The following is a 27,210-nucleotide window of genomic DNA, read 5'->3' as shown; positions in this document are numbered from 1 at the left end:
ATTTTTTGGGTAACTTCATTTACAAGCACAACTGAGTCCTAGTTAATTATAATTGGATTAAAGCCATACAAAGGTCATGTACTATAATAACACACACTCCCACTAACTTTTGTCTTATGTTCTTGAAGAGGTTACTCTTCACAGAAATTTTGTTCTTGAATCAGCAGATTACAAACTGCAAAGCTGAAGCTTCAAGGCTATGTAACAAGGCAGCAAGTAGGATGCAGTTATTTTGCAATTACAGTTATAAGAAAAAAAATAATTCTTGCATTAGTCTGGATTTATGCCATCACTTCTCTTTGCTTCTACTGAGAATAAAACAGAATGTGCTTTTCTAACTAGACACTTTGGGCTTTGTTTTTCCCTGAGTTTCACCTGACATTACACTTCAGAAGGCATATGTTGCTGAAACTCATGAGAAAATTTAGCCCCTTCAGCAAAAATTGAAAAATAACTGCTCTTTTTTTATGGCCATCAGGACATTAAAAGTGTCACAAATTAATTTGTTCCTATTACCACAGTCCCCAAATGAGAAATAAGAAAAATGAAAAAAACCCCAAACCAACTCCCAAACTAAACGTCCTTATAAAGGGAGGACACTGGAAAAGAAACACCAGCAGCATATTTATATATGTGCCTTGAAAATGAACTGCTCTGGTTTAGAAGTACCCCAAATAACTTTCAGAGGAGGTTTATAGTCCCTGTTTGACAGCCTGCCACTACCACAATCAGGTGTCTTTCTCATCCTCTCACTGCCTCCCCATGAAAGGAAATCCAAATGCCCTGTAGGTTGGTTATGTGAGGGCTTTTTAAATTTTTTTAAAATTTTTATTTTATCTCTGAATTCATCTGTGTAATGTCTTCTGCACTAAATGATTTGACCAGATTTCATAATCAAAATACAATGCCAGTTTTGCACTCAAAATTACTCTAGTTTTTTGAGGTGAGGAACATCACAGTTTCTTCCCCTTTCCCAGCAAATTCAGAGATCTAATGGAAAATCAGCACAGGGACACTGTTTTGGAGCAGGCTTTTTTTTTCTCCCTTTTTTTTGTTTGGTTTGTTTTGTTGTTTTTGTTGTTAATTTAATTTTTAAAAATTATTTAAAATATTTTCTCAAGGATAAAAATTCAATTTATATCCATTTTATTCTACCAAATGGAGAGTGAAATTACTCAGCCTATTCTTCTTTATTATGTATTATAGCATTTCCCCTGAATAATAAAGATAATTATAGAATGTCTTTGGCCTTGAAACCATGCTTCATAATCTGAAGAATTTAATCAAAAGCATCATATCTATATAAGTTTCCTCTGATGGGCTGAGGATGTAAACTACTCACATACCTCTTCAGGGCAGCCACTGTCTACCCAATCTTGCCGGTGACGGTCAAATCCACTGGAGCATCTTTAAATGATGAAATACATAGAAGTTGTTCCGATGGAAATCGGAGGAAAATAAGAATAAGAAAGGAAGGGAGAGGAACAGAAGAGAGTGACAGAAAGAATAAGTAAATGATGTGATTTAAAATTCATATGATTTATGTCGTATCACTTTTATTCAAGATACTGTTTGTTACACTGAGTCACTCCTTTAATCCACTTTGAAAGGTACTTCAATGAATGAGGTTTTACTTTAAGTTTTTCAATCTATCTATAGCTTTTAAATAGGAGTGTCTCCCTTCCACTGGTTAATTATTCTTAAGACTGCACTGACCCATAGCATTTTTAAGTTTGATGTCAACCATAGGGATGTAAATTGGTTTAATTATTTTTTGTCCAGAATTTGTCAGGAAAAATTAATCCCACAAAGGATGCAGTGAACCAGTCACTGTTTTTTCAGTCAAAGTGATCTGAGACATCAAAATACACATATACCAGTGTGATCAATGCCCACAGCTCCTCTCAACACTCTTCATAACAATTAGAGAATACCATACAGCTGCTTCTACCTCTTCACTAGATGCAGAAAAATTAAATTGTGTGCACATTTCTTATCAAATTAGGTGGGTTTAATAATCTGTCTGCAATATTCTTTCTCATTTGCAATATGTAACAAAGAAATTTTTAAGAAACTTGGAACACTTCAATATAATGACTCCCTTGGCAATCCCCATCTCACAAGGGTGTTATCAGTAGTTATAAAGTTAGGTTTTCCTAGACAACATCACAAACAGAAAGCATTATTAAAATGACAAGCAAATAACTAAAGAATCATGTTCAACTTTGAAAAAAGATTCTTCCCAGTTAGGTTTTTTTTTTATTTTGGAGGATTTGCTTTTTTTTTCCCTGCATTCATTTCCTGTAGTATTTTGTTATGAGACAAGGTGATGCCATAGTTCAACAAACAACTTTCTTGCTGTCATTTAATAAGACTAGACAAGGAAATAAGACCACTGTTATGGTTAGCTATATTTAAGAGGTAATTTTTTGCTCAAAGAATTGAAAGATGAAAAGACATGCCAAGTACTACCCTACTTCAACCGAGGTAAACAAGTGCATTTAGAAGAATGGAACAGTGGAATTATTTTTACAGTAGGAGAGGATGTTACAAGAAGATGTAAACAATGTTAACAACACGCTTGGGTGAAGACACTTCCCCATACGGTTATTCTGAGGACAATATATAATGTCTTTGAGAAAAGTTTTTGAGAAAATGTTCATTTTTTGTTATACTTGCACTGATCCACATTCCACCATTCACAATATTACCAAAAAAAGTACCCCAATGCTAACAGGTATCAATTATCACACACTCTATAGCAACTGACTTCTCCAAAAACCTACAGCAGTAATGAAGAAAGATGTCCAAACAAGAAATGTGTTCCAAAGAAATAGAGATCTCCTTCTCAATGCATGAGGCACCCAGTATAGGCAGGACATGGACCTGCTGGAGCAGGTCCAGAAGAGGGCCACAAAGATGATCACAGGACTGGAGCAGCTCTCTTATGAAGACAGGCTGAGAGAATTGGGGTTGTTCAGCCTGGAGACGAGAAGTCTCTGGGAAAACCTTATAGCAGACTTTCAATACTTAAAGAGGGCTTGTAAAAAAGATAGAGAGATATCTTTTATTAAAGCCTGTAGTGACAGAACAAGGGGCAATGGTTTTAAATTGAAAGAGAATAGATTTATATTGGACATAAGGAAGAAATTTTTTTTCAGTGATGCTGGTGCATCACTAGAACAGGTTACCAAAAGAAGTTGTGAATGCCCCATTGGAAGTGTTCAAGGTCCATTTGGATGGTGCTTTTTGCAACCTTGCATTCAGTGCAAGATGCCCCTGCCCATGTCAGTGGGGCTGGACTGGATAATCTTTAAAGTTCCCTTCCAACCCAAAACATTCCATGAATAAAGGCCACTGCAAAAAGTGTTTTCTTGATGAAGAGTGAATCAGTGCTATTCTGGGAGCTGAGTGCTGCTTCTCCATTTCTGTGGTGTTCTGTCTCCGTGAATGTTTGAAAGAACCAGGAAAATCTTACTAAGCAAGAAGAAATGATGACATGACATTCCAGGTATGAATAGAACACATTTTTTTTAGACTCCTCTACTTTTCTCTGAAGTTTGAAGAACTTCATTAGGAACTTCTGTGTCCATTTCAAATCCAACTGTACTTAGAGCTAGTAAGGATTAACAAACTTTTATCCTAGATTTTATCTTGTATCTAAGTGGTTTCCAATTTAAGGCTCCAAAGATTAAATGAATAAAAATGTATCCCAGGTGCACTCATTTACAGTCCTTAAATATTTTCTTACAAACCACTGAATTATGATGGTGACTAACATTGCTGGGGTTAATTTCTTTTTCCTAGGCATTAACAAACTACCAAAGATTGAATGCAACATGTAAGGACTTGGAATGGCTCTTTCAAACATATGAGGCACTCTTGAGATGACTCTTTCTTAAAAAACATTACATTAAACCCTGAGCACTGTTTATTTAACATTTCCTACTGATGCACGGTGAGTCCAAACAATATTATCAGAAAGCAGCTCTATCAGGAATGAGATAGGCTCCAGGCAAACCTGTTTGTGAACTTCCTTTGAGGCATATATCATGAGATGTCAGCTGCAGCAGCAACTATTATTGCTGTACTGTTGATTTAGAACTCTGGAAACTGGCATTTCGGCGCACCACCCGCTTTACTGATTGCATTTTGTAGCATGGTGATAATTCCCTGTTTCCATTAAAACATTGGAGCAGATTTGATTAGCTATGCTGTTTATGCCATCTGTCAACACAGCTATTTTATAACAACTTCATTTTCAAGTGATGACCGAACTCAGCTCCTAGGAAAGCAATAATAAAGATGTTCTAGGAAATGAGAATAGGGACATTCATGAAATGTAAGGAATTTCAGGATTTGTGTGGAACGCTGGAGTACTGGTTCAGGGAGGAAAGAGAAAATTAATGTGTCTGCATGTGTAGCAAAGACAATTTGGCATAACTGATGCAGCTGAGTCTGAATAACAAGAAAGTTGTCAAAAGCCTTTCAGTGAACTGTATGTAGTCAGAAAGGAGTTGGAGATGCCGTCCTATCTACCAAATGCCATATACTGGTATTTGGCAGAGAATATTATAAAGATGTTTTCATGCAGTATATGACGGCTGCTTCTCTTTGAAGAGAGTTCAATAAGAATTAATAATAATGAATCAGATAACCTGTATACAGAAAATTCATCAAGGTTTATCATGTAAGGCTAAAAACATAACAGAAAATTATTGAGAAGGAAAGTGACAAAGTCTATACGGAAAAATCTTTTCACTAGGTTGAGTTGGTATAATACAATCAAGAGCATTAAAATGCACAACACTTGTCCTTTAAACCTATCATTCCCTATTTTTTTTGGCTCTGTAGGAGCATGTAAAGAATGGATTCCTGGGACTGAAGGGCATTCCAGAAATCTGAAATGATTTTGTAAATACCATGTAATGATTTAGCTCAGTTAAAATGCTTATTGACTCAGCTAAATAAAAGGTTAATCCGGAAAATTAAAAAGGCTTTCCTGCCTTTAACCATTAAAGAAGGACCATCACATTACGAAAAGATTAAAGCACTTGCTAGAATGTTTGCATTAATAGAAGAATTAGAACATTTTAAAGTGGAATTTCTTTTCAATTTGAAATAGGAAGCAAAATATAAATAAATAAATAAATGATATATTAAAAAACCTAAACTGGAGGTCATGAACTTTGTGTCTGTCCAACTGAAAAATAACCCTAATCATAAAGTGATTTTTGGAGGAAAAAAGATTTATCTTTGTGCTTGGTCTGGTTTTGCCTCTCTTTACCACAGAACTGGCTCCAATATTGTTCTTTCATCCTTCAAATATTACTTTCTTGTCACACTGTGCTGTCTGGGCAAAGACTGAATTTTCGTGCCTTTGTTATTTTCCACTTTCAGATGCAGAACTTTATCACAGCTTGAAGTGCTTATGAGGTTCTAGTGAAGTGTCACTGCAAGTGACTGTAGTATGCATTTGTAAGGTATTTGAATGGTATTTGTGCTTATCACCTAGTTCAATACACCCAATCATACATCTGAATTCAAGAATGTGTGTTCTCTGTATTTATCCTTTACTTAAACATTGCTTAATGAAACTGTACTTTAGAATAGGATGACAATTTGATTAGTCAGAAGATTTGCTCCCACTTTGCTGTTGTAGAGTAAGAATAGCTAAGATGACTAGCTTAAGAAAAGGATTTTAAACATATGGCACTACAAACAGCTTGTACTATTTTAATGTTTATGACAAATTTGAATATAATTACTAAGGCATAGTTAATAGTCAATGCAGCACTGAATTCCATCATTGTCTTAAGATTATGTACTTCTCAAAATTTAAAACATTCAGGTGATGATAAGGAGGATCAGAGTGGTATAAAGTCTAGCAGTCGATCTTCAACCTGACAAGGGTTCCACAATTTTATGGGATGGAAAGTTTGGAAAAATATAGCTACATGTTCTGTAATGTACTCCTGCAATATCATATAAACATAGAAATGAACGATGTTAAAACCCGAGCTGTTATTTTACAGAAAAAGACTGAACATGAGTAAGCCTCAATATTTGTAACTCTGACACAACATTTGAATAGGCAGTAGGAAATAAGGACACCCATAGGGAATTCTTTCTGTTGAAAGAGGCTAAGAATAAAAGTGGGATAAAAGAAGTAAGTAGTTTTATTTCCAATTCAACTAGAAAGAAAAGAAAAAAATATGGTTAAAGGAAGACTTGGCAAAGTTCTGATTAAAGAAGAATAGGAAGATATTTTCTATAAATTTAATGTCAGTTACAACAATAAAGGAAACATGCTGAAAAGCAGATAAAGAATAAAAAATAAGCCTTTGCTAAAGGCTCTACTTTGAATAGCTAGAAGAAAAAAGAAAGTGTAAGAGGAACACCTTAGAGACAAATTTATGAGATTATGGTACCAGAATTTCCAAGAGAATTATCAGAAAATAGTATCAAATGCGTTCTCTGGAAAGGAAACACACTGAGATTAGTCTCCGATACTAGATTACATTCACTATTGCCTTTGACTTTCTGCATTTGTACCTGCATCAGGTGGGTATAAAGGGCTAATAGCAACAGAAGTTAGCAGGGAATTCTGATCCATTGGCATTGCTATCTGTTTTGCACACTAGTAGTTTCTCAGGGTTCAAGGCAGAGCTCTAAGTACTACTGGGTGTACTTATGCTTTGGTTAGTGATCGTAACTAGCACAATTAATCCCCTCTTTCTTACATTTACAAGGTTTACTGAATTCTTTTCTATCTTTGAATATTCAACTGATACTGACAAACTCAGAAGTATAGTTAGTGTCACATACCCATTGATTTTGTCTTGTTTTTAAAATAAAAATATGAAGGTCACCTTTGGAGAAAGTGTTTCCTTTTCCGCTTTAGAGATAAGGAAACAGAACATTAGAGATGTGAAAAAATCAGCTGAGATAACACAGAATTTGTAACAGAACCTAGAGTTAAGCCCAGATTTTCTGAAAACCAGATGAGCATACACTAATTCACAGGTCCTATGTTTTCCATAGTACTCCCAGACATATGAATTATAGAACTGGGAACAACAGTTAAAAACACCAAGCCTCAGGTGGCGTGCACCAAGGTACGGATCTCGTTCACACATTGGCCATGTTCCCCTTTTTATTCATATACTATCACTGGGATTTTGCTCCTTTATAAAAAAACACACTGATAACATTAATTCTGCAGTAATGTGGCCTCACCTTGAATATTGTGTGCAGTTTTGGTCACTCAATATAAGAAAGATGTTAAGCATTTAGAGAGTGTTTAAAGGAGGGCAACGAAGATGGTGAAGGACCTTGAGTGGAAGCTGTGTGAGGAATGACTGAGGTCTGTTCAGCCTGGAGAAGAGGAGACTGAGGGGAGACCTCACTGCAGTTACAACTTCTTTGTGAGGGGAGGAGGAGGGACAGGCACTGATCTCTTCTCTGTGGTGAATAGTGACAAAAACTGAGGGAATGGCCTGAAGTTGTGTCAGGGGAGGTTTAGGTTGAATATCAGAAAAAGGTTCGTCCCCCAGAGGGTGGTGGTCAGAGCACCAAGCCCGACAGGGTTCAAGTGTTTGGACAATACAAACACTTGGTGTGACTCTTGGGGGGGGTCCTGTGCAGGGCCAGGAATTGGACTTGATGATCCTTGTGGGTGCCTTCCAACTTGGCATAATCTATGATTCTGTGATTCTGTGAAGTAGGAGAGTCCTTGGGACAGGGTAAAAGTGGTCTGGTGCCTAGAGATGGTTTGAAATAGGCTGCTCAAATTTTTGTTATGACACATGAACCCCAGCAATCATACAATATATAACCTGGCTGATTCAGTACTAGGGGGCATCAGCATCTGAGCCTCTAGAAAGAGAAATTCAGCAATGTTTTAATTAAGCTAGGTTACTGCTCCTGTTATATCTCATTCAGAACTCTAAAAAGAGGAAGAATCTGAAGGAAGCAGGAGCAATGACAGAAAAAGGAGGCATACTATGCTACACTGACTTTACAAAAGGCAAAGTTTATATGCGACAAAGCAGGAGAGCATTCTGCAAAACAACATACACAGTTTTGAAACTGAATATTCATTCTGCATTTGTGGAAAGGAAGGGTGAATTAGGGCTAAGAAAAAAACCTATTGTAATGGCTCAGTTAACTCTTCAGATAGAGAGCAAAGAAGGGAAGGACATGAATCATCCTGTAACTGGTCGTGTTCAAAGAAACTTAAAGTTCAGAAAGTTTTTATTTCCCAGACTAGCATCCTAATTGCATCTAATTTTTTTATCTAAAAGTGAGTAAGATTTTGAAGTCAACATTGAGCAGGAACAGTCAGCAAAACCAAAGAATTACAGAACTATTGGGGCTTCTCAATTTCTTAATTAATTGTACATATTAATATAAGTTCTGATATCCAGTGGAAAATGTGGTTTTGTCAATGTTTTATAATAATGCAGATACTGGAAGAGTTAATAGACCTAAATGTAGGGAGAACTAAAGACATAGTGATGCATAAAAGACCTTAAGGAAGAACACAGATAAAACTTTACTTATTTCCCTGAAACTGGGAATATCTCCACATGGAGGTGTTACAGAGTCCTCACTCTTTAGGTGACTGGAAAGATTGAGAATATATGTATGCTATAAAGAATCTTCAGACTACATTGAGAAATTGAACAGTTTGCCTTAATAAGTTTTAATTTCAGATAATCCAAACTTTATGAAGAGACATAAATAAATTTTTTTGGCAACATTATATAGGAATGTCTGTAGCGATATGTAAAATTTAAAATATACTAACAAAAAGTAACTTTTCATATATGGCCCTTCCTTAAAGAGTGATATCTAGGAGGCTATGAAGCAAATATGATTTCAGCTATGCTCAAGTTATATTGAGGAGTACAACCATAAGAGGTTAGCACTTCTGGAAAGCAGTTAAGGCTATTGTGATCATTCTGTCTACAGTAGTACAACAAACATGGCTAGAAATGTTCCTCGGCACTGAAGGCTGTTGGCACAGAATGGCCTATGTCTGAACAAGCAAACTCTCTCAACCTTGAAAAGAAGGAGGCTGCATGTAAATTGCCAGCTGGGAGTAATCCTTGGAACAGTCAAACTCCTGCAACATTCCTGGGAACTGTTGTGGACAGTGCTCCTGGGTGTGGACTGAAATCACATCAGGAAACACCATAACTCTTTTAATGGTACACAAAATAGTTTTAAAATTCCCAGAAAGCTTCCCAGGCTGTGTTTAATTTGCAATACTATGTAAAAAATATGTGGTATGGGAAGATGAACTATATCTGTACTAGTGACTGGGGCTGCCATTCTGCATTATATTTCAATGAAACAGAAAAATCAGAAAAAAAGAAAATTAGATTAAGTGCAAAAAATTTACATTAAAAAAATCTCGATTGCTTCAATTAAAAAACCCCTTATTTTATTTATTTATCATTGTTTTATTTATTTCCCTTGTAATGAGAACAAAGGAAATTAAGACAGCACCAAAAAATTGGTGGAAGATGGATTTCTCCATGGTGATGCAGTGCGTTGGACGCTTATATGAAGGGAAAAAAAATAATGCTTCCAAAAAAGTGGATTAACATTCATCCTATAAAGTATCCTAGAGTCAGGTGTGATAGTTTGGGCTGTTTCCACATTTGTGTCCTGAATTTTGACATTTCCTGAAATGTTTTGTTCTCAGTTTCTGTTTCACCTTTTTTTTTTTAAAAAAAAAAACCACTTGGAATAAGGAAAGAAAGTTGCAGTTGAGGAAATTATTATCTACACCAACAATTTAGGTTACAATGGTTAGGTGGTATCTGGCTTCTGTAATATAGTCTCATAAGTTTTCAAATATTTAATAAAAGACATAGAGCAAGTAATTTCTCGGAACATAACATTTTCTGACAGTTTAGGAAGGAGTTGGGAACTACAAATTAAATTAATCTCAGACACGAAAGGGAAGAAATCTGATACCTTGTTCTTCACTAAATTAATGTTCTACTAAGAGGGCCTATTGGAAAAATGCACTTACTGCACAATTATTATTTTTGCTGATCCATTAATGAACTTTTTTCTGTGCCTGAACTTATCTGACAAATTCTCTTGAAGTCATTAAGCTTGGGTTGGTCAAATTTGAGCATTTTCTAATGCGTCATTTTTGGGAAAGAAAAGAATTCCCAAGTTGTTCCCCTGTTGTAAGCAGTAGAGTTGATTTATTTCAGTCCATTGGAAGAGAAGGTAAGACAAACTGCAAAATAGCAGCAACACTGCCCTATGTACAGTAATACATAAAAATATTGCAAAATGAGAAAATGAGAAACTATAGATAACAGAACTAACCTATTATAGTACTAACCTATCTTTTTTGATTCAGAATTCAGTTAGGACTAGAAAAACTAATTTGTTTAATCAGAAACAGCTTACCTAGATATTTGGCTCAAAAACTGAGAGAACTGCTGTTGTATGGCCTAGTTGCTCTCTTGAGAAACTTTTCTCTTTTCTTCTCCCTTAATTTCATATTAGATCTCTGATGGGTTTTTCTCTGCAAAGTAAAAACTTCTTATATCCTGCCATATTTGGTTTGAGTAGTGACCATGAACTATGTTACAATCTACTGTTTTAATTAGTGAGAGTCAACTCACTTATAACTCTTCCAGTAGCATGGGAATAGTAGTTAGTGTAGAATAGTATAAAGAAATATACATGATAATCAACAGAGAGAAAGTTGGATAAAAAGATCAGTAGTTTAGCAAGTAAAGGTAATTCTTGCAAATTAGTGTTATTTAGGTTAAGGAAAGTTAGCAAATTTCAGAGGTGTGAAAAAGAGATAAGTTGGGACTTTACACCCACAAGAAATGGAAGAAATGGCCTGAGTGTCAGGAATATAATCTGAGCAAGGTAAAAATTATGCTGTAGACAAGATGATACATCTTATTATCTCATTGTTTTTTGTTATGATACATTATAGTGAGCAACCAAAGAGAAGTTTGAGACCCTGACTTCATTCCTCTGTCTTTGAACTTGCCCTCATAGAGTGGTGGTTTCTATCGGAAGACATCAAAACCTTCTAGAAGCTCTTTCTCTCAATTCAGATAAGGTAGATACAATTTTTGCCTTAGGTGGCAACTTCCCTCTCAGTGTTTTTTTAAGTAGTCTTTATTCATTTGTTTAAGTAACAATCCTATTTTTTCTATTCTCGTTTGTGTTCTGTATTCACCTAATCATCATCTATCTATATTTCCCATTTCACATTACATGTATATGGAAATTGACATCCTAACAATTTTGCATTATTATTTATTTATTATAGTGCTTTTAAGTATATTTCTTTTAATTTGTTATCAGCAAAGCCTATTTTATTTGAAATGTGTCCCTTAAACTCTTTGGATTATACATTTAAAGCCTAATATTTACATTAGACCACCACTTGAGACATTTATTTGGGAATCAGACAGGCTATAATGCCTAGTATAGGAACTCTGTCTTGAGACAGCCTATCACACGACACAGAATGATGACCTGAAGCCTGAGTCAAGTTTCTTAAAATGTCTAGGATATGTATAAATTGCATCCTAAGGCACATGTCTGTGGAACCATTTCATGGACGAGTATTACTTTTCACTGATCAAATAGGAACATGTATGAATTCAAATTTAGCTATCAGTGTAAGAAATGAACAGATGAAAATGAAACCAAACACAAAAGAATTTAGGGCTGTGATGTAATTGAATGTAGTGTAGTTCTCTCAGAAAAAAAAAAAAAATTTAATCCCAGAGGGAATGCTTCTCTAACAGAGCAGGGCAACACCCATTGTAATGGTTATCACACTCAGCATAAACAAACAATGTGGAATTAAGTCTGTCCTCAACTCTGTTGCAAATTGAAAGATTTATGGCCAGCACAGAAGCTACAGTTCTAGATAGAAATGGTTCATTAAAGACCGGGCTAGGTTTTGTCTTATTGTTCTAATGTAGCAAGTGAAGAATAAATAAACCACTACTAGAATGTAAAAAATTGCAAAAGAAATTTCTACAGAAAAGAGTTCTACTACCTACCTATTTTTCTAGTGTTTTACCGCTATGGTATCTTAGGTGCATCTGTGAATTTAAACATGGAAATTAAACACAGATACTCCGAAGAGGTCAATAACTAACCGATCCCAGTTCAGGGGTAGAAACTGGAATCTTTATTGAACACGCGCTTCGCAATATAAGGGACTTGGGGGCAGGACACATTAATGAGGAGGACAGGTTATGCTAACTAGGGGATGGATTATGCCAACTAGAGGATTACACAGTTTTCTCCTACAGTTACATGGTTGGTTAATATTTTCCCTTAGCTACAACCACGTGGGGGGAAAAGAACAAAGGGGTTTCTACATGGTCTGATAACATCATCACAAAGTCTTTCCATATCTTGCTGCAGGAGACAGGTCAATCAACATAGTTAAATATCAATAGGTCTTGTGAGGAAGTTCATCAGAGTAAGGAGTTTCTCCCAGCTCCTGCTGTCCATGGCCTGCTACATAATCCTTTTCTGCTGATATCTGAGTTTCGGATTGCTACATCATTCCAATCTTGTTTCCAAATTAATCAGGAAAAATAAGTATTCTCCAAGGTATATATAGCAGGTAGATGTCTTCTTTCCTGCCTCTCAATGAGATTTAGGTGCTTAACTCTCCTCTGTATCTTTGATAACTACTTTCTGCATTTAAAACAAAACACTTTAGGAATGTGATATATTTGACAGACTTATATGAAACAGACTTTGCATTAAGGTCATAGAAAAGTCCAGACAGTAGTCTATTCATATTAACTGTGATGTCTATATCTTGTCCAATTTGTGTTGCAAAATTGCACACCACAGAAACCTTCAGAGTGGATAATGAACAGAATTTCTAAGCTGCAGAAGAAACAGCAACATCTTCAGCAAAAGATGTTGCTATGAACATCTAGCTAGTGAAACCAACCTCAAATTTTGAAAAGCAAATGATATGGTAAGAAATAGCAATATACAACATGAGTAGTGTGAGTGATGTGGTTTGAATAAATCACTGTGTTTACATCTAGATTAAGAATCTTCAAAATGCTTCCCTGTCTTCAGGCACAGGATTTAAAAGAAAATATTTTAATAGAAATATTAGGATTTCAGAGTAATGAGCAATATTCTGCTTATTTTCTAGAAATAACTTAGAGTTCTATAACCCAGCCTTGAACTTCTTAAAAATCTGCATCAGTTATGAGCATAACTGTAGTACTCATGTTGTTCTGAGTTATTCAGGGAAACAAAGCAAGGTATACATATGTAAAAGTAGTGACTAATGCTGCAGCTGTAAGAAAACTGGCTAGTTTCTGTATGAAAGCAGGATTCAAATTCGATCGGGTAGATATCAATCTGTAATGTTAGGGTAAAGAGTTTCAGGGAGCTGCTGAAAACATTAGTGAGTACACAGGAGAAGAATGTGTGGAGAAAAGAAACTTAAGGAATGAAGCCCATGAGTAAAAGTGCAGGAAAAAGCTCAGGTGTTTGCCTTGAAAAAGTATTCCACATATTGCTCAGGCAATTTGAGTCATCTGTTTTGAACCATGCAAGGGGATGATTCTACTCTAATGGATCCTGCCCCATATCTGGTGAATCGGCTGGTCTTGCTCTGACTTGTGCTAAGCCTCCAAGAGCTACTTCATATTCACTTGGGTTCTGTTCAGAGACTGAGCTTTTTAGGCTTATTTGTATTAAACATAGGAATTATTCCAGACAATCTGTGCTCAAGGGGAATTCCAGACATTCCACAATAATTCCACAGACTCCAGCTACTAACAAATTCCAAACTTACCAAAAATGTAGAAAGGCTATTAATCTGCTATTTATTCATGTATGAATCTCAGTGAACAGCAAATTCCTCTGACTGCAAACTAACTTTCAATAAAAACATATTATGAGGTCAGGATTATGTATGTTCCTTAACAGTACTTTTCAATGTACTGTTATGTACAGTTTACATGTACATCTTTACTGTTATGCATTTTTAAGTGTACCTTCAGGCTCACTGAAGCTTACACTGTCTTCTAAACAGAACTGCCGTCACACTTGAGAATATCTATTACTATGTTCTTGTGAGGCATTTTTCATCAAACAATACCATCAATGCTTTGTTCATTAAACACTTTCGTGCCACTTTCTTTTCTTACTTTACTCCCATCAGGCTTGCCACGCATACAAAATTCTCAATTATTGAATGCTAATTTCCTAACAGTTTCTTGCAGTCCATGAGTGTAAATTAGCTTGTCAAATTAAGAGCAAGCAGCTTGGAAAGCATTTGAAGAAGCTGGGTGTGGAGCAATTTTTTTGCTCAGTAAGGTATAGATCTATTTATTATATCTTTCCTATCAGTAATGAATCAGGGATGACAAATTTGCACATTCATTCTTGATACATTTGTTGCACTTGATTAAAAGAATCAATTGATGTTTCAACACAACAGAAGAAAAATATGTTGTCTTTTAATCAGAGCAACTATGACAAATAGCCATAATTTCTGATTCTCGGGTTTGCAATATGATTGTTTCATAATCAGCAAAGAAACAACATACAGGTTAGAAAAAGAGTAGTGACATCACTTTTCATTTATCAGAGGGTAAATTTGACCTAATTCAACAACCCAACTGCTAAGACCCAGGTGTTAGGTGTAGCTGTGTTTCCATATAAAACCACTCCAGCATAAAGAACTGCAGTAGTGGAATATAGACAGGCAAAATCTGGGCATATTTCTTTTGCTTTTTTTTGAAGCAGTGGTATAATCAGCAAATTCATGAAGTAAGACACACTGATAGAATGCAACATATTTAACAGAATACACTATATTTTAAACCTCTAGCCCTTCTTAAGCATTTAAAATGAGATTTGCCTTGTCATTTGTATATGAAACTATTACATTGATTGGATTATATATGCTCCCTCTGGTGGTTTACTTAATCCATACAAATGCCTCTTTTTTTTTTTTAGTTTGTAATTCAATGGCTAAGATACTGTGGCCAATTTTGTAATAACAGCACACTACTGTCAGTTAGTGTTTGGATAAAAAAAATGCTTGAGTATAAATCAGCAAGTCTTTCTGCCATCTTTTAGTTTGAAATAGCCCTAAAGCAATGGAACAAAGAAAATTAAAACCTCAAATGGTTAAAATGAGAAAGTATTTAAAAGTGAGCATTTTGAAAAAACCTAGTGGCCTTATGATGGAGTGATAACATCAGTAGACAAGGCAAGGTGTATAGATGTCACCTCTCTGGAATTCTGTAAGGTCTCTGACACAGTCCCCCACAACATCCTTCTTTCTAAATTGGAGAGATATGAGTTTGATGGGTGGATGGTTTAGTGGATGAGGAATTGGTCAGACATTTGCGTCTAGAAAGCAGTGGTCAAAGGATCAATGTCCCAGTGGTTTCAAGTGGTGTCCCTGAGGGGTTTGTACTGGGACCAGTGCTGTTTAATATCTTCATCAACGACATAGACAGGGGGATTGAGTTCACCCCCAGCAAGTCTGCAGATGACACCAAGCTGAGTGATGTGGTTTGCCTTTCCCTGATTCTCTAGTGGAATCTACAACCTTCATTGTGGTGTCAGCTATCAAATAAAAGCTAAGGAAAATGTAGATTCCAAACAGTAAGGCATGTGTGGAGAAGGATCCTGTGTTTCTTATTAGGATTTAATTATTTTCTTTTGTAAATCAGGAGGTTTATGTAGTTAGAATGATAATGATATTTGTGGGTTTTTTTGTAATTCTGTATGAAAGATGCTTTGCTTAGCTGATAAATATTTAGATTACATAAAACTGTTATTTATACCGCAATATTTTAGTCAACACAGTTTTTACGAAAATAGGTCTTGTCAGCTGGGACATACAGAACAACAAACAAAAAACCTAACCCTTTTCCTCTTCCTAATATTAAAAATTTCCAGACGCAAACTCACATTTGAAAACTAACTAAACATGTCTCCAATTTCCTTCTAAAGAAAGGATAAACAAACAAGACATTTCAAACTTGCCCAGAAGTTCAGAAGAGAAGTAATAGGCATTCATTTTTTATCTCAATTACTATAAGGGCTCTATGGAAAACGGTCACTTCATACTGAAACATGTTTTCTTAAGAACTGCAGGTGGATAAAGATTTTCCCTTCCCTGCTTTCCAGCTAATCAGCAAGGAATGCAAAACAACTTTTTTCTTTATTATCTGCTTAGATGGGAGTAGTGATCATAATAATAAAAGCTTAGAAGTGTCAAGACTTAAATCACACTATTGCTACTATTCCCAGACACGTTTCTGATTTTTCACTTTGCTCAGAACATGTACCATAAAAACCAGCCATAACCTTTCCATTTATATAGCTAGTGCTGTTATTGTCACACAGAATTAAACACTGAAGTGAAATGTATCACAAATGGGATTCTTTCACATTTTTTTTTAGCTCAGGATTGCTTTAAGAGTATAAGAAGCTTTGGGAGCTATGCATACACGCATGGGCAAGATGATTGTTTCTAGAGTCCCTGGAGTGTCTTGGCTCATCACTACACACAGAAAGTCTTGGAATTTGTACAGTCTGTTTCAGGTCACCTCTCAAACAGGGGATTTATACTCTATTGGTCAATACCATAAACTGATATGATTTCTAACCAGATTATTCAATGCATATTCTGGAAAACAGAGACTTTTAAGGACAAGAGTGCATTTAAGCACTTAACATGAGCAAGATCTCTTTGTGAACTGGGACTCCCAAAGCCAAATCTCACTTCCCTTGCAGACCCAGGAAAGTGCCCAGAGAGGTTGCCTGGACAGCAGTGTCAGGAGTTAACCTTGACTCTCCAGGTAGCCAGTGCCTGAGGGTAGTGGAAGTGATCTGAGCTGGAGTCATGCAAGGAAGTTTCAGTGCTCAGGCTTACAGATCTGCACATCTTCAGGGGTGACTTGTTTTCAGAGGATCCATGTTCACCTACCTCCTATGCCTCTGGGGGTTCTCTGATCACTGAGAGACTTTTGTGTAAAGGGCAGTGTCAACCCTAATGAGTAAAGGAACTTCATGGGACCTGGATTTCACTGCTGAGTTCTGCTTAGACTCAGCTGAAGATCTTTCCTCAGACAAAATGTTTGAACCTTAGAGACCTTTTTGGTCTTAGATTCTTAAGTCCAGATTTTGGTGAAAAGATGCTCTCTTATTCTGCATAATTTCCCTTGAAAACCTAAGTAAGTCTGCCAAAAGAACCTCCTTGTAGATCTAGCTATTAGGGTTTTGGGTGCTCTTGACATAAGGCAGACAGGTTTGAGGATTAAAAATTTGAGTATAGGCACCACACCAAAACTGGTTGATGTTGCAAGGAGCAGGAGATATTTTTATCCTGCATTAATGAAGTAAAACATGAGACATTCAAAGCATGAGCCTCCAGCCTGCACAGATTGCAAGAATGGGCTCTTTGTCTGCTTATTTCTGAATGCACTGAAATATCAGCTTCATTTCACTGCTCAAATCTGAGACTTTCCTGAAGTTCATTAAAATAAACCCATCAATATCTAGAAAATATTTATTGGACAATTAACTTCAAATATTTCCAAGGGAACTCACTATTTCAGTATATGTGAGCAAATTTTACAAACTGAAACCATAAAATAACAGCAAGGTTTGTCTTAAAGCTTCCAAATACTTTCCTAGAACATTATATCTCTAAAATGCAAGCTATACCAAATGCCTAGAGTATACAGACATTTTCAGAAGCATAAATAGATGATATAAACAAATCTAACATTAATGAATTCTCCCAATTTTTACATGTCAGGAATTCAGAGATAACGAAGACTAAATGATCCAAGTTTCAGCCACAGGTGACTCTTATGGGGCAGATGCTAAAGCACTTCTGGCATTTTACAGACATAGATCCAGGGTTGCAGACATACCATCTTAGGTTCCATATTTGTAGTTGATCTCTTTTTGAACAGTTTTACTTATAAAACAATTATGAAATATACATAGTTAAAAAAAAATTAGCTCCTAGTGGGATGCTTCATCTGTTGAAGTCAAAAGAAAATGATGTGCCTTTGCTTTAGTTGTGATAAAATTGTATGACACACATCATGTTGGATTTCAGAGGGGATACTTTGATGACCCCTTATGAAAAGTCTAACGGTGATTTAAGCTTGTAGAGAGTGCAGGAATGGAGGATTGTGCCCAGAATTACATACAAAGTGAATCTGCCTCTCCAACCATTGCAGAGTTTGCACAGCAGCTGGGCTGAAGTTACAGGTAGGAAACAACCCACTGTTGCAGGATAAAGCTGTTTTCATTCCAACAGATTGCCCACATGGGGGAGAACAGTTATTCTGCAATCAATGTGCTGGTCAATTTTTCTTGTGCAGTTACAGGTTTTAAATAATTTTTTTTTTCTGAACAACTGTACTTTGCTATGTGAATGATTAAATATGTGGATTACATTTTATGCAAGGAAAAAAATACAACCAAGATGGTGCTCCTGATAGTAATGTTGTTCCATGTAATAATGTTGCTGGATAAATGGCATAATGAGTTCCTGAGAAAAAAAGATTTGTAGAATTAGTATAGAGTTTTGTTTCTCAATGGGTATGTGTTTGCTTGTAACCCACACAGAAGGCCGGCTGCTCTGGAAGATCTCACTTGAGAGCACCAAACTACTACTGCAGCACCACAGAAGGAATATCACTGCGTGTTCCAGTCATATCTGACCCTCATTACTGCCTCAGTCCCCACACTACCAAGCAGGCATTCTCCCTCTGCAGAAATCTGAGTACTAGATCAGTTGATAGATAATTGGTACTCTGAAAACCAGTCACTGACAGTTCAAAGCCTTCTTCAGGCTTTTGCAGCAAAGGCTAATTGGCTTCCCCACCCTGGGCTTTACCTACAACCAAGAGAGATAGTTTTGGTTCCTCACTTCCTGGACCAGCATGTCCAGTCAGCTTTGTAACCGAGAAGAGTTACTCCCACTTCAAAAAGCCCTACGAGCACCCACTTGAAAGTGTACAGTAAATATTAATTATCTTTGTACTCCAGGCACTTCAGAAATGTCTAAATTAATACTTCATTTAATGCTGTGCCCTCGTTTTTTCAAGCTCATTTTATTCTACCGCAGCAGAGCAACATATATCATAACAGGAGATAAAAGTCTCTGTTGGTTTACAAGGATGGTGATTGAAGAGCAGTGACACACAGAAAAAGGTGGAGCATTATGGTGAAGGAATTCACAACTTTTCATCCTTTATGATTTTTAACTAGGGTATTAGATTTTCTTGTTGAGCAAATGCTTTTTAATCAGATGCAAAAAGAACATTTTAACACAGCAAATTTATTTTTGAAGGGAACAAAACCACAGTGTGGTACTGAAGCAAATGATTCTTAGTATTCTCCTGTGATCCAGACATCTCCACTGAGAATGGAATAAGATTTTTTTTATCTCCCTAAAATGAATAGACACACTGAAAAACAGCAAGTTAAAAAAAGAGAAGCACTAGACTAGAAGGTAAGAGAGAGAATCCAGAACTAGAAAGGAGGAGAAAATTTTCAAAGCTGAGAAATGAACGAGTCCTCGTCACAACAATCCTGCAAATGTAACTAAATAAATGTTCAGTCTTCACATTTTGGAGAGCAGGTTGCCTCTTTTCACAAAATATGTAACCACTTAGTATTTTAGATCTGTTTGTCTCTAGAGCTGAAATAGTTAAAATAAACTGCTCATTTCAGAAGGCATGTTTCTGGAGGAAATAACAAGTTAAAAAATAAGGTGTAAAATCTTGTATAAGATTAAGAAGTACTGGGGACTGGACCACAGCCTCAGTGGTCAAGTCCCAGATGAACAAAGTCATGAACAAAGCACTCTGATCTCACAGTTGGCTCTGCTTTGCGTGGGAGGTTAGTCTAGATGACCTTTAGAGGATCCTTCTATTCTGAACTATTTTATGACTCTACACACCATTCTCCATTTGCTAAAAACTGACTGAATATTGTTCATCTTAATAGACACAAATTGGATGGTATGACTGTTTTAAAACTACTGAAATTCCCATACAGAGGCACATTCTTAGTTTGCTATTCTGGATCCATCCTCTTTTTAAGGAATCCTCTCTAGTTCCTGCTTTTGCTGGTAGTCAAACAATGTTCAAAGACAAACTGTATGAAGTGACAGTCTCACTACTGTCAGTAATGGGCTAATTAATAGCAATAAAACTGTTCAGTCTATCTGCTGCAAATCATGAAAGACACAACCATGCTGCAGCATGAAGCCAGCTGGTTTTTGGAAACAGTGCATGACTACCTCACAGTAGTTTCATCTTTTGATCACAGTGTGATCTTCAGAGGCAAAACAAAAAGTAAGATTTTCTTAATTAAAAATTTGTTTGAATAGATGTGTTCAGACTCTATATTTTTTCAGTAGTAAATTACACCTTGCCAGTTGTGAGGGGGCAGCCACAAATTTGTGGAAATAAGTGGAAGGAAACACAGTGTGACCACATGCCTGGTATTGCTCCTGCTAAAGGTGAAGGATAAAACTGTCTTAGTTCTCCACAGTGAATTTATGCCTCAGCAAGTGAAACAAATTTTCCAGTAATTCCAGAACTCAGGAAACTCAGTTCTTTAGAAAATACAGAAAACCACAAAAGATCTCAAGGTTTGCCTGTTCTTCATAGGAGTCAGAACTTTACAATACAATTGAGTTTATCCAAACAGAAATAAGAACACTGGCCACAAAACAACAGGCCTTGCTCAAACCAAAGCCAACAGAAACTCAGTGCTACAACATCTGTTGATGGAAGGAAAATCAAGCAATGCTGAAAGCAAGGAATCAGCTAAAGCAATCGTGAACTGCTCATACTTGCCTGGAACAGTTTTCTAAAAGTATTCTTTCTCTTGAAGATATTTGATTTGATGTCTTCTGTTACATGATTTCACTTAGCTCTAATTCCACTAAAATATTTTTTGCAAGATAAATGGGGAACAGAGTTAGTTTTCAAGTGACTTACTACAGGAGTTGAAGCTTAAGAAGACATTATAAAAGTGGCCCCAATTTCCTAATTCTGTGCCATGTTCATCAGCTATTTATCAGTTTTTCAACATGGTGTCAAATTATTGCACTATTTTGGAATGTTAACAGCCTTTTGTCATTTCATTTTGCATCCATTTTATACATAGCATTTCTGAACCTAATCACTAGGGTTGAATAACACAACAACAATAAATAACCATGATACTGCATTTTGTTTCAGAGAACATGTGTTAAATTCTTGTTATGAAGGTCAGTGAAAGTCAGTGGGTGAAGAATTTTTTGGGAAGCTACAGCTGCAGAGTTTCCATTTTGCCAGCTGTGCTCCAGCTGCTTCACAGTCTAAAGCGCTCCTGCCATGGACTTGACTGTCCTCATTAATGTGGCAGTGAGAGGCTGAGGAGACCCAAAGTCCCCTCTTAGTATAATGACAGGTTAAAACTAAAAATACTCTGACTCTTTGGGTGTGCTGTTCTCCCTACTGTTGAAAAGTAAGTCTTCATAGTTACATAACACCCTGCATCTCCATGTGGTTAAAATATTTTTGATGAAGCCAGGGATATAGGGAGAAAATATGAATTTTGCTATGATTTCTTCTTCTTGTTCTCCTTCATAGGGATTTTAAATATGACTAAAGAAATAGGAACAAGGGCTTAACTCCCCAAACAACTTTTTTGATTATTCTTGCCTAATTGCTGAAGTGAAATGGGACAATGATATGTTGCTAGTGATTGCAACTGAGGTTTGTGTTCATGTGAATGCTTATATATAAAAGAACCAAATATAAGAACTCTTTATGCTGAATAACCTATAGGTGATGCTTTTGGATATCCTTTGAGCCCAGCTGCATAGCCAAGGCAAAAAAAAAACCCGACAAAAAAACCCCCTTTTCTTTACCTTTGGAGTTTACTGCACCAGCTGCAATTGAAACCAATCTGGGCAGTGACACAGGGACCACAGCTGGTAAACTGGAGACAAGCTGGGATGTAGATAAACAAACACAAATTATTATATTAGTATCACAAATAATTCACATAAAAATCACAAAAGAAGAATATATCTTCTGATAATATATATTTAGGGACTCAACAGGTTCACCCATGTCCAAAATAAGACCCTGAACCCAGCCTTTTACAATGCATTGCACAACTACATGCACAAAAGTACATTTTATCTGTAGGATTCCATTTGTATTCCATTTGTAAATTTATTACCACTTCCACATCTGTTCATTCACCTTCATTGTTATTTTTTAATTTTTTTTTGCTCAATATTAAGAATTTCCTTAAATCTCTTTTTTCCCTGGTTCCAACATTCCTTGGTATTACTTACATTCAGACATAAGCAGATAAGTGCAGCGGAAAAGTGTGCAAGAACTATAATTGGATTAAAAAGTAAGAAAAATAGATCTTTTTTATTGTTTTTACAGTAGTACAGCTGGCATTTTAAATTCAGAGATTTCTAACCAATGTAGTTTTACCTTGGACAAAAGAGAGAGATGAACTGTAAAATATGTTTGGGGATATTAATTTGTGATCTGATGCACAGTGCACAGAAGAATTTATGTTTTCCTTGCAAGCATGAAAATTGTTCTTTTTTTTTTTTTTCTTGAGGAAACAAATTTAAAGGCAATATAAACATTCTTTTGAAAAAATGATTTGGCACAAATTTCATTCAGAATCTACTGGGAGCTACATACCTATAAACTAACTTGAGATAAATGAGGATGTACTTTGTAAATGCATAATCCATATGGGAATCTGAGAGAGGATAAATGAATATGTTCATGAATCCAAATCCACAGATAAAACAAAATATTTAAAATTGTGTTTGTGTTGCTGGGAGGGAGAGGGAGGTGCTTCCTAGATCTGGCTCCTGCTTGTTATGCTTTACTTACTTGGAAGAGGTATCATTTCAACAGCTGAGAGATTGGTAATCTTTGACATCTGTAGCTCCACCCTGTGGTATTCATAAATTGTTCTTCTTCGGACATCTACCAGGAAAGAAAAAAAATCATATTCTACTAGTTTGCACTCTTTAGATGGTGAAAAATAGTGAGTGTAATGACTGCACACTGTTCCTTAGGGGCACACAGGGCACCAATTTTCTCCAAGAATATATTTTTAACTTTAGACACCATGAAAGAACATGCAAAGACAGAGAATTTTTCACTTCAGAAACCCTCAAAGCTGTCAGGATAAGTACCTATTCCTGGCAAAGAATTATGAAAATGCTGAGTGTGCTCTCAAGCATCTTAGTGATTGATTTAGGCAAAAATTCTAGAGAGTATACTGTCAGACATTTTAGGGTGTATTTCAGATGCTTGCTAAAACATTTCTCAGCTTACAGGCTTGAGAGAAATGTTTTATATGCTCACTTTGTCAGTTCTTGCCAAGATGTGCAAACAAAACTGATTTCATTGCCTAATCAAATTTGTTAGCTACAAGCTGGCTCACATCTAAATGTACCAGAATATTTTTCATATTATAACATTGTTTTAAAGAAGACAAGACAAGCTTTCCTAAACAGTCAATGTTATGCATAATCTTTACACAAGCTGGCTGCACCTGAGTTTCGCAAAGAAGAAATTCAATATAGTCAACGCACTGTTCTTATGAGCTTTGAACTCACAGGTGACTGTAAGACCCAAGCACAAGATAAGCATGAAAAAATCACATGCTATTTCCCAGATCAATATCCTATAACGTATTTTGAATATCTTAGATTTTATGTGCACAGTTGCAATGCAGACTGGTGATCTTCTATATTTGCAAATTAAAAATCCAGCCTATACCACCAGTCTGACACAGAAAATTACAATTTTCTGATGTAGGTTTTGACAAAGTTTGTCTCATTCATCAAGATCCCAATTAAAGGCCAGTGACTACTCTTGTCATCAATTTTTGGCATTTGAGTACAAATCCAAGTTATTTTTATGAAGAATATTAGATACTTTTTGGACTAGAGCCACATGTAACTTTCAGTTCCAAACCTGAATCATGGTTACCAACTGTACAGATAATAAATACAGAAGAAATAGTCTAAGCCACATCTTCTTCATTCACATCAGTCTCTGTTTGACTAGTTGTCCTAGGAGCAGAAGCTCTTTTAACTCTGGAATAGTGAAACCAGGGTCCTTTGCCAGCAACTTTGACTGTGGTGAGGGAGGTCAGCAGAACTTGGAATGGTCCTCTCATCAGTAGTGGTACAGACTGGTATGCTATAATCCTGTTAATGCTGAAGCTTTCCTAATGGACTCCTCACAGGGCTTACAATAAATGAGGAATAAACCAGGAATCTACCTTTCAAAAAATTCGGTAAGAATCAGTGACTCAGGGCATAGGTACTTCTACCTCACCCAGTACATGAAATTTTTGAAAAACACTAAGAGAATTAAGTGTATTATCAAAAATAATAATTCTAATCATGCATATTTCAGCATGACTCTTGCTCCCATTAAATCCCACTGCCTGATAGACTCAAGTCTGATCTTTTTCTTCAGAAAGACGACTGTGTCAACCACAGGTGGTGAGTTTGCATATGAGGCATCCATCTACTGTAAGAAACCTAAGTACAGAGAGGTATTTGCATAGTCACCTTCTAACGGCTTTGTATATATTTGCAGGCAGGTTGTTGGAAACACAAGCATTTGAATTTATCAGCCTGGTCAGGCTGTAAAAACATGCAGGCCTAGATTCTCTTGAAAGTTTGACTTATACATACCATGCTTAGATCCTCAAAATGCAGTTTTCCTATTTAGAACTCTGAACCTGTATCCCCTTAACAAAACTGGGTTAAAAAGCTAAACTCAACAGTATAAACAGAAAAATGAATGCTCTCCCCTGATGCTTTCCACTCAACCTCCTCACACACTCCTGCTGCAACCCAGGACACACATTGCCTATAACGCAGGTGGAACCTTTTTTCCCTTGTCTTATGCTGTCTATTTAGCTCTTTCACAAAAAAACCCCACTAGTGGAGAATCACAAAGAGCTTATGAGCCCATGTAGCCCAGTATACACCTTAACGTGACAAGAACTAGTGAAACTATTTGATGCAGTAATAGATAAATATTTAAGCATCATATACAGGTATTTTGCTGAAAAGAGGTGTTACATAAGGTCTGGCAGGGAAGGGAGGAAAGGAAAAGGACTTTTTGCATGTGTTTATACTTTTGAAGTACCAGTCCCAGTTCTGAGTGACAGAAAATATGTATTTTTCTCCCAGTCAAGAAAACATTTTGCATTTCTATGTCTGAGTTTCTCAAAAACACCTTTTTAACTGAATAACTCATATTTTTCAATAACAGATTCTATTTTTTTTATATTTGGTTTAATTTTTATAGCATGATTTAAACTGTTCTTTGTTTTGTTTCTGTGACATGTACATGTGCTATCTTTGAACACAAGGCCAAAGGTACAGTCCCAGCAGAAAAATCTGAAGAAAACAGCAGCTACTTGAGGTAAGAACATTCCTCAGTGACCTAGAGAGATAACGTGGTGGGTCAGAAGGCCAGCTGAAAGAATCCTTTCAAGGGATTAGACAATGGATTGGTAAATTATAAATGTGTAAGATTCTGGTGTGACAAAATACTTCTATGTGATTTATTTTAGTATTAAACTAAATGATGCCATATAAGTATTCGACAAAAGAGAACTGCCAGAATTGACTAAATGTACTAAATAGGGAGAGCGCTCTGGAGATGGATCAGTACCAGGAGAGCACCAGTGATTTCTTAAGATGTCTGAAGGCTCAGTAGCTCATAAAAAAACATTCTAAATATATGTCTTATCTTTTCTATTACATATCACTTTTCCTCATACACCATTCCTCAGCTAAAACCTGCAATACAGTGGAATGTGAAAATACCGGAGAAGTCATTCTGAGTTTTTAAATTATATGTTCGTACAAATAAAAACCTTTGCTTGAAAGATTTCTAGGGAATTGGGATTGCCCATAGATACAGAAAAAACTGCTAAACAAGGCCATATGTATTTGCACAACTGCACTTTCACTTTTAAGTTTTGCTGATAGAGAAAACACAAATGGTAAGAGGGTGTATTTGATTATCTAGAAGTCAATTTGAAGTAAGCAATTTATGAGACATATCCAGTGAGCTGAAAGCAGTTTGTGAAAAATATAAGGCATAGAGAGGGGTGGGGCACAGCTGCTGTGCTATACAGCCATGGACTTTGCTTGGCAGCAATCTTGTTTAACATCACTGACTGAATAAAACCTTCAGGCAAATATATATTTTGCCAGCCTTGTATGTCTGATTGCCATCACCACAAAAGACAGGGGAATCAGAATGACATTCTGATTTGTTTTTAACAGCTTTGTATTGCTAAAGTTAAAGGGTTGGACTTGATGATCTCGGAGGTCTTTTCCAACCCCGTTTATTCTATGATTCTATGAATATTAACTAGCTAATTCTTGAGGTGCTGACACTGGGACCAGACATGCCTGTAATCCAAACACCATCATGATTGCTTTTGGTCATTGACTATTACACATATCTGAATTTAGATAAAAATTCAGATCCCCTAGTTGTACAAGTTTTATCATTCTCAAAAAAAATCCTTTCAAACTTGGAAGCCACAGGTCAAAGACATATGATCTGTGAACAAGCAAACCAGTGAAGTCAGTTCTGAAAACATTTTCTTTATGAACAATGTAGAAAAAAACATACTGTCCCAATGCTCTGTGTCTACCAAAAATCATTTACTTTGAAACTCTCCATGTCCTTTCAGATTTACCTTAATTCCTAATGCCAGCTGAGTAGCTCTTAGTACAGGATCTAGGTGTGAAAACTTTGCTTTACTCCCTTAACCCACTATGCACCAAACTGCCTCACTCTGAGACTGGTCTGTGGTGGCTTATGAGAATATTTTAAACTTTGAGCACTATCATGTTGCCGATGGTCAGCAGCACATCCATCTCTTTCCTCCACTGCTCCTGAATTGCACATCTAGTGCAAGGAACAGCAGCTCTTTTGTAGCAGCAGACAAGCACGCAGGGCTGGAGGGGTTGGTGCTCTGTGGGGTTAGTTACTCTAGTGGAAAGGATGAATAAACACTGAGAATTTAGACCAATAACTATGAGGCCCACTTCACACAGGGATAAATGACAACTTTGCCAGT

General features: G+C 36.3%; 1 protein-coding gene across 1 annotated transcript in view; it reads right to left on the bottom strand.

Moving 5' to 3' along the window:
- The window catches only part of PLXDC2 (plexin domain containing 2), a 139,982-nt gene that overhangs the window by 25,606 nt on the left and 87,166 nt on the right, over positions 1-27,210 (bottom strand). The window contains exons 8-10 of the mRNA XM_018075168.2: positions 22,968-23,063; positions 21,968-22,049; positions 1,347-1,407 (exon numbers count right to left, since the gene is read on the bottom strand). Coding sequence (XP_017930657.1) covers positions 1,347-1,407; positions 21,968-22,049; positions 22,968-23,063 — 239 coding nt within the window. The remainder of the gene's footprint in view (positions 1-1,346; positions 1,408-21,967; positions 22,050-22,967; positions 23,064-27,210) is intronic.

This window comes from Manacus vitellinus, unplaced genomic scaffold, assembly GCF_001715985.3.
Source record: "Manacus vitellinus isolate BGI_N305 unplaced genomic scaffold, ASM171598v3 scaffold_3_pilon, whole genome shotgun sequence".
In the NCBI taxonomy this organism is placed as follows: Eukaryota; Metazoa; Chordata; class Aves; order Passeriformes; family Pipridae; genus Manacus; species Manacus vitellinus.
Note: the sequence above shows the minus strand (reverse complement) of the source record. Positions and strands in the feature narration are given on the sequence as shown.